Here is a 7,228-nt window from a genome sequence, read left to right as displayed (position 1 = left end):
TACAAGGTGGCGCCATAGTATTTGTTAGTAAGTGGAAGACACTGCGAATGCTGGATGTTGCTGTAGACGTTAAGAGAAGAAAGCAACATCCTAGTGTGTTACTTATATTACACAACGAATATTAAAATAGACTATTATTTAAGTAACAACCCCATATAACTTCATAATTTTGAATTCAATTAAAAATATTTCTTCATGATCATTGTGGTTTTCTGCTCTGTTATATAGCCCTAAAGATTGATGAAATTTTGTAAAAATAATTAAATCATCTAAATGATACACGCTGTGATATATATAGATAGATATAGATATTGATTATGCATTTTAAAACAATTAATTTATAAATATACTCTTTTTGATTGTTTTGCTTTGATTTTCGTGAAATCGTCAGACCAGGAACAAGTAGGTATAAACACAAAATTTAATCAATGTATAATTGTTTCATTTTTCAATATGTATACTGCTCCTTCTAATTAATGAACTCACTCTCTGTGGCTTAAGTTCCCCTTCGTAGTTAGTTGGCCAGTATGATTGCTTCCTATGTTCATAATCTCTGGTTCTTTCCACGGCTGGGCTACTTGCCTCGGATAAAAGCTGAAACAGTGAGTTGGATCCTACTTTAAGCATCTCATATAGTTTTGATGCTGAGAAAGATCATTGAACTTCTGCCTATCAATCAAATTATCTATACAGCATAATCTGTCGCGACCCCCTGTGGTCGTTGACAATAGCCAGATTGACGCGGGTAGTCATTTCCAAGTTATCACATATTGAAACGTATAGGGTCTATTGGACTTCCTTAAGATTTAATTCGGAGTCCAAATGACAAAAATCCGGTCGGGCAGAAATTAAGTAAATTAATAATAATAATAATAATAATAATAATAATAATAATAATAATAATAATAATAATAATAATAATAATAATAATAATAATAATAATAATAATAAATACTGATACCTCGTTGCAGTTTCCAAAATGTATCTGAATGAACATGTTTATTAATCTCGTGTTTCGTTTCATATATTCATGTATTTAGCTACAATACCATTCCTACAATTAATTTCGACATACACCGAAAGATGAATAAGGCATACACACGTAGATAGACACATAGATAGAGGTTATTTGAATTTTCAAATTAAGATGGAAAATAAAACAGCATAATGTTGCAACATGAACATAAAAGATGTAAATGCAATCAATAAAAAAGAATCAATTATGCATAGACAGTTGGAAATCATACAGTAATGCTAATAATCCTTCATTGAGAACATTCAAACTACAGACACATGATCCTTCTTTAAGAACATTTGGCATCCAGCTTTCAATCTGCCGTTGCTTATAGACTCTAAACATATAATATTCATTCATCGAATCGCAGCATATAATCGTCGTACTACCGTGTAATATAATCAGTATTTTTTTTTCATAATTCTCGTTGCATAGTTATTTCATTCACGAAGTAAATATACTCAATTAAAATAACATTTTTAAAATATAAGCTAGATCTTAATGAACAGAGAATAATGCTCACATAATAACTTTCAAAACTCTATATTATGTTAAAAGTAAAATTTTACTAGTTCTCATTAAACTCGATATTGCTGCTGAATCTATAATTATCGTTTTCATCATATTGCATGACGTATAATTCAGAAGTAGAAGCATTAACATATAACTTAGAATTTCACATAGAAGTAGTTGTACGTTCTGAGGATCATTTTACAAGAATGTTGCTTTTGGAGTAATGAATTTGTTTGCATTTCCTATCCGTGAATTGTCACTTAAAAACGATATTTAACTTTATACTGTTTAGAATGCCAACTTGATATCTCAGTTGTTTTCGTATAACCAACCATACTTTTTATTACATTTTTATGACGTCTTGCATGGGTATATCATATTCTTTCATTTGTTTAACTACCTACAAACCTTTCCAAATTAACGTATGTTACTAAGGCTGCCATGTACTAGAACCTTAATAAAATCGGGGTTTTTGCACTTAGAAGCCCAAAGACGTGAAATGACTCATAGTTTTCGTATAGGGCCTAAATGTAATAAAGTTTTAAGATACTTTTTCCTTTTCTTTGACCTGAATTAATTTTTATCGCGTTGTCTGAAAAGAGATGAAATTATCGGTTAGCTGAATAAATTACGTACACAGTTCTAGAACTGATCCCTGGTACCTCGAACCTTATCTTAATAACAATAGCAAAAATAGGGGGAGGTCATTCGTATAATATGTAGTTTTTGTTTCAGTCTAATATTTCATGGTTGTGTTCCGAGGCTAAGGAAGATAGTGATGGTAATGATAATGAGCGAAATAGTGAAATGAAGAAAGTGGGAGAAAACAGGAGAATCCCAAGAAAACCTACATACACAGTGTTTGTCCAACAATAACCTTTGGTTCCTGAGTCATTAGCCATGAAATTTTGTGTTAGGACTTTTTCAAATTTTATCAGGAAAAAATCATTAATTTGTATTTAGAAGAAGAATTAGAGGAAAATTAATAGAAACAGTGGCATACGCAGAGGAGTCGTTACTGACTTCTGTAAAACACTATGGAAGAATAAAAGTTTATCATACTAAAATATGAATACAAAACTCGCTTGTTCCGTGAAGCGACATGAACAAGCGATTTGAAAGCTTGAATGCTTACCTCTTGATGGAATTTTTTGTACGCCACTGTATTGAAGAAATGTGTTAAACATTACCTTGTTATAAACTTTAAGTAAGTAATTGTGTGTAATTACAATCACTGTGTGTAAAGGTTTGCTAAAATCAATGAAGGACGAATCTTTCTTCCGCAGTTGAAAACTCGTTATTAATATATCCTCTGTGCCGATAAGGAACTTAACTCTAATGTAGTAAAAGGGAACGCCAATCTAAGATGGTTAAAGGGCATAACATATCGGACAGAATGTCTCTAATAGGGATATCCATTGTAAATTTAACGTTCATTGGAACGAAAGAAACAGTAGCGTGATTTCAGATTTTGCCAGGAGAGGGGGATTTAACACCGACTTTTTATTAGTACATCAATTTATTAAATAGTATGCATTTCTGAATCTCAGGGAGTGGCAGTCCCCCCTGCCACCCAAAATAACGCCCCTGCAAAGGGAAAAGTGCTTAATATAACGGGCCTTATGCAGAGTCGTTCTGACGCGTGATTAGTGCCATACTAAAAAGTTCGACTTACGTGTTTCCTTCAGTAGTCAAGCCTTTAGTATGACGGTAATCAGGTGTCAAAACGACTCTGCATAAGGCTGAACATTACCTTAACGGAAGACGAGCTTGACATGTCCTCTACCATTTCTGACACTCTCGAACATTCCACTATTTCTTCAATACGTGGGGACCCAGAATAGCCATTGTAGTGGTTATCTTTTCCCTAAGATGATCAAGATCCCGGATTTTCAAACATACAACTCAAATGCCAGAATGCCTCATAAAGCAAAGTTCATAAAGATAAGGGAAGTCAAATGACCATACGGCCTACTTTACAGGCTACTTCTCCCAATATAGTGTCTGGAAAACATTCTTCTGACCAGTGACTTCTGAAGGAGCTTTGCAAAGAGCAATCATCACCTCGCTTTTGAGCTCGTCGTATTCTATCTGTGTACTGAATTTTATTGAAATTTCTTTCAGAAGGTTTTCATCGAAATTTGATTGATTCTCTATTTTTCAATAAACATAATCTTAAATTTCCCATGATTACAAACGTTATCCTTTTTTTGTGTACTTCAATTCTTCAGCGATTCTTCGTAATGTTCTTGCAACTTCTTTGTTTAAAAAAAAAAAATAAAAGAGAAAGAAAGAGAGAAAAAGAGTTCAGTGTAGATTTAGAGCAATCCTATTTGTGCGACCTTGGGCGGCGCCTTACGTGGTAATTATCTGACGTTATCTGATATTCATAGTAATTTAATCCTGTTTCTTGCTTCAGGCACTACTAAATGAATGTGCTTTATTAGGTGGTCATCTCGTTACTTGTTTTCTGAATCAGATTCGCGTTAATTAGTAGGTAATAGGTATGCAGTAATTATTACTTGTCTGTTGGGATGTGGCTTACTAAAACGGAAACTTATTTACATTTAACTTCGCTCGTATTTCTCGCTTAAAATACATGGTTTCTAAGACGAAAATATAATTAGTGCTATTTTGTAATAAATTCCTTCATTTTGCACCATTTGCCCTCAATTATCTCAATCATAAATATTGAATCCTACAATTTCTTAGTAATTGTTTAATGATGAATAGAAATCGTATAAATTTTGTTTTTAAACATCTTATCTTATTGTATGACGCAAAAATTATGAAAATGATCTTGCTAAATGTAGATAATGATGATTTGACTCAGAAGAAAATTTAGAGTATATCTCACCCTTAATATATTTAAATCCGAGATGGAATCAAGGTGGGACTCAGTCTCTTTTCTTTATTCACCTGTAGAATATAAACATTGGCCCATAAAATAGAAACTTTCCTTATTCTATTTTTTTTTTTTTTTTTAAGTAAACACAGAAATGTTTAGAGAAAATGTGTAAACAGTGCAAAAATTAAGTATAGTTTTCGTAACTTAAAAACCGAAAATTGTCTTTATATTGTAATTGTGCAAATCTTAAGGGAATATATCACCTGTTCATTTCAAGAGTGACATAACTCAAAATTCCTAGCTTCTCAGGAGAAGCGTTTGTAAGTTTTGAAACACATTGAAAAACATTTGGCGCAAGTAAGAAACAAGTGCTTTCTAACGCCCAGTTTTGGAAGCACATCTGTGAAATTTTGCCAGAGATAGACATCAAAATTAGCTTTCATTTTGTGCCCATAAGTAAATAAGGGCGATTTTTGAGTTATGTCACTCTTGAAGTATACAGATATTATCCACTGTTTCATTAAATAAGACAGCCTTTAAATACATTTGTTATTATAATGATAATTTATTTCACTATTAACTTTCGAAGCATTTTGTTTGAAATATTAAAACTCCTGGGATACTCCTTCGTTATTTGATAAGTATAAATTTTACTATAGATATGACTTACGAGGGCCGCGGTGGCTCAGTGGTAGAGCGTTCACCTCTGGTGCTTGGGGTCCCGGGTTCGATCCCAGCCCCGCCAAGTGAACTTTGTAGTGGACAAACACCGTGTGCGTGGGTTTTCTCGGGGTTCTTCCGTTTCCTCCCACCTTCTTCATTCCACCATTTTCATTCATTACTCATCATCACCATCTCTTTTAGCCTAACTGGCATAACTGTGAGACGTAAAACTCAAAAATTTCATTTCATTTCATTTCATTTCATTTTTTTTTTTTTTTTTTTTTTGTGACGAGTTCAAATTCGTTTTTTGTAGAAATAAATTATTTAGGAGAAATGGTAAAATTCAATATGTTTTGAGGGAAATAAGTTGTTTCTCCCGTGTTGTCAACAAGTTTATGAATTATTGCAGGATCGATATTCTTTAGATATTTAATATGCTATTAATTGAAATACTTTTTCCATCCATTCAATTACTGTACATACTATTCTCCGAAATATTCCGATTAAGATACTCTTGTGAATAATTATTTATTTTGAACTACTCTTATGAACAGTTATTATCGTGATATTATTAGATGACTCTTAAGAAAGTTGAAAAGGATACTTACAACTGGACTCTTTTGTGTCTGAACGACCAGAAGAGTGTTGACACGTGGTTGCAAGTCTGGAGGTAGTTTGAATTCTGGTTATAGTCCTAAACCAGTATGTTAACTGCCAAGTGATTTAAGAGCTCAGTCTTCAGTCCACATAGTAGGCCTAGATGTCAACGTGCGATGGCAAATCAAACTACTAATATGAATAATGTAGTACACATTACATTTTTCTTGCCTTGAATTAATTAATAACTTCATTGTTCTGGAAATAACTAAAGCAAAAGAGAGGGTTGTATCGTGAACTTCCCATTTACAGTTTTTTTTAAATAATCTCCTATGTTACTTCAAAGATATTCTTGCATCATATTCATCCCATTTTATGAAATTGTTAGCCTCCTTCAAATGGATTTTCTCGAAAGTCGCCAGTAAACAAGTTTTCCCAAAATCGAAGATTAAGTAAAATCGTTTTGTTCTTCCTAAAATTATAGACTCACCTCATTTCATAAATTAAAAGATTTCTCGCCTTTCAAAAGATAGATGATCGTGTAATCATCAGAATTACACGCTGTTTAAGTGCTATAACTTTTCTTCTTTCTTTTTTTTTTCTTTCAAATACGTTAATTTCCATTATTATATGAAACTATACGTTTGCTTTCATTGTATTTATCTAACTGTTTCTTCTGTATTAAAAAGATAAAAATAGAGACAGAGAGAAAGAGACGAAAGAGGAATAAGTAGTTTCCCTTTAAAACGTTAAAAATAAATAAAATAGTTACATTTATGTAACTTAGTTTCTTTTTTCAGAAAAAAATGAAATCAGTAGTTGAATATTTACATAAAAAAATTACTATCGAAAAATTTAATTTTCTTTATATTCACGCCCATTTGAATATGGAAAGCATCTCTTCTTATTAAATTCGTTGTTTATGTATTTATGTCTTGTGTTTGATGGCAAAATTAATTATATGTATGCATTCTTTTGTTTCTTAATAGGGATGGAAGCTTTGGAGACAGCAATCAACTACTGGGAAGATGCCTTAGCTTCGTATACATCACTCACTGGTTCCCCTGCTCTGGCAGTAACAACGACGGAAGAGGCTGAATTCTCCAATCAACTGCAGCAACTCCTTGACGCAGCCTACAGACTACAAGAAGAGAGCGAGCTTCTCTTCCTCGATCAGGTAAAAATGTGCTCATTATCTTTGTTAGATACAGAATATCGATGTGGATACGCTTCTTGCCTGGTACAGTCCAATGCAACTAGACGCAAACAGGGACAAACTAAACTTTCGGAACTACGTCTTATAGTATCTAAAAGTTTTCTTAAATAAACACTTCGGGAGAGAAGTCACTTGTGTTTAAATATCGCCGAGCTGTTGTAAGAAATTACTATAAAAGACAAAACAGTCAACGCTAGTGGAGTGATTATAAGCTTATATATATCCTATAAAATATAAGTTCTTTTCTAAATCTTAGAATTCAAGGCAAGTGTTGGCAAATAATAGAAAATATAAGAAAATGATAAATTTTCATTTTCTTCGTCTTTTTTTTCCTCGTACATTGGACAGTAATGGATATATTTTTCAATATGTGAAC

General features: G+C 32.6%; 1 protein-coding gene across 1 annotated transcript in view; it reads left to right on the top strand.

Moving 5' to 3' along the window:
- Nucleotides 1-6,623: 6,623 nt before the first annotated feature.
- Miga (mitoguardin) overlaps nucleotides 6,624-7,228 on the top strand; it is a 49,244-nt gene continuing 48,639 nt past the window's right edge. The window contains exon 1 of the mRNA XM_081742864.1: nucleotides 6,624-6,813. Coding sequence (XP_081598990.1) covers nucleotides 6,628-6,813 — 186 coding nt within the window. The 5' untranslated portion in view covers nucleotides 6,624-6,627. The remainder of the gene's footprint in view (nucleotides 6,814-7,228) is intronic.

This window comes from Thermobia domestica, chromosome 2 (genome assembly GCF_964235325.1).
Source record: "Thermobia domestica chromosome 2, izTheDome1.hap1.1, whole genome shotgun sequence".
Taxonomy (NCBI): Eukaryota; Metazoa; Arthropoda; class Insecta; order Zygentoma; family Lepismatidae; genus Thermobia; species Thermobia domestica.
This window is presented reverse-complemented; position numbering and strand designations above follow the sequence as displayed.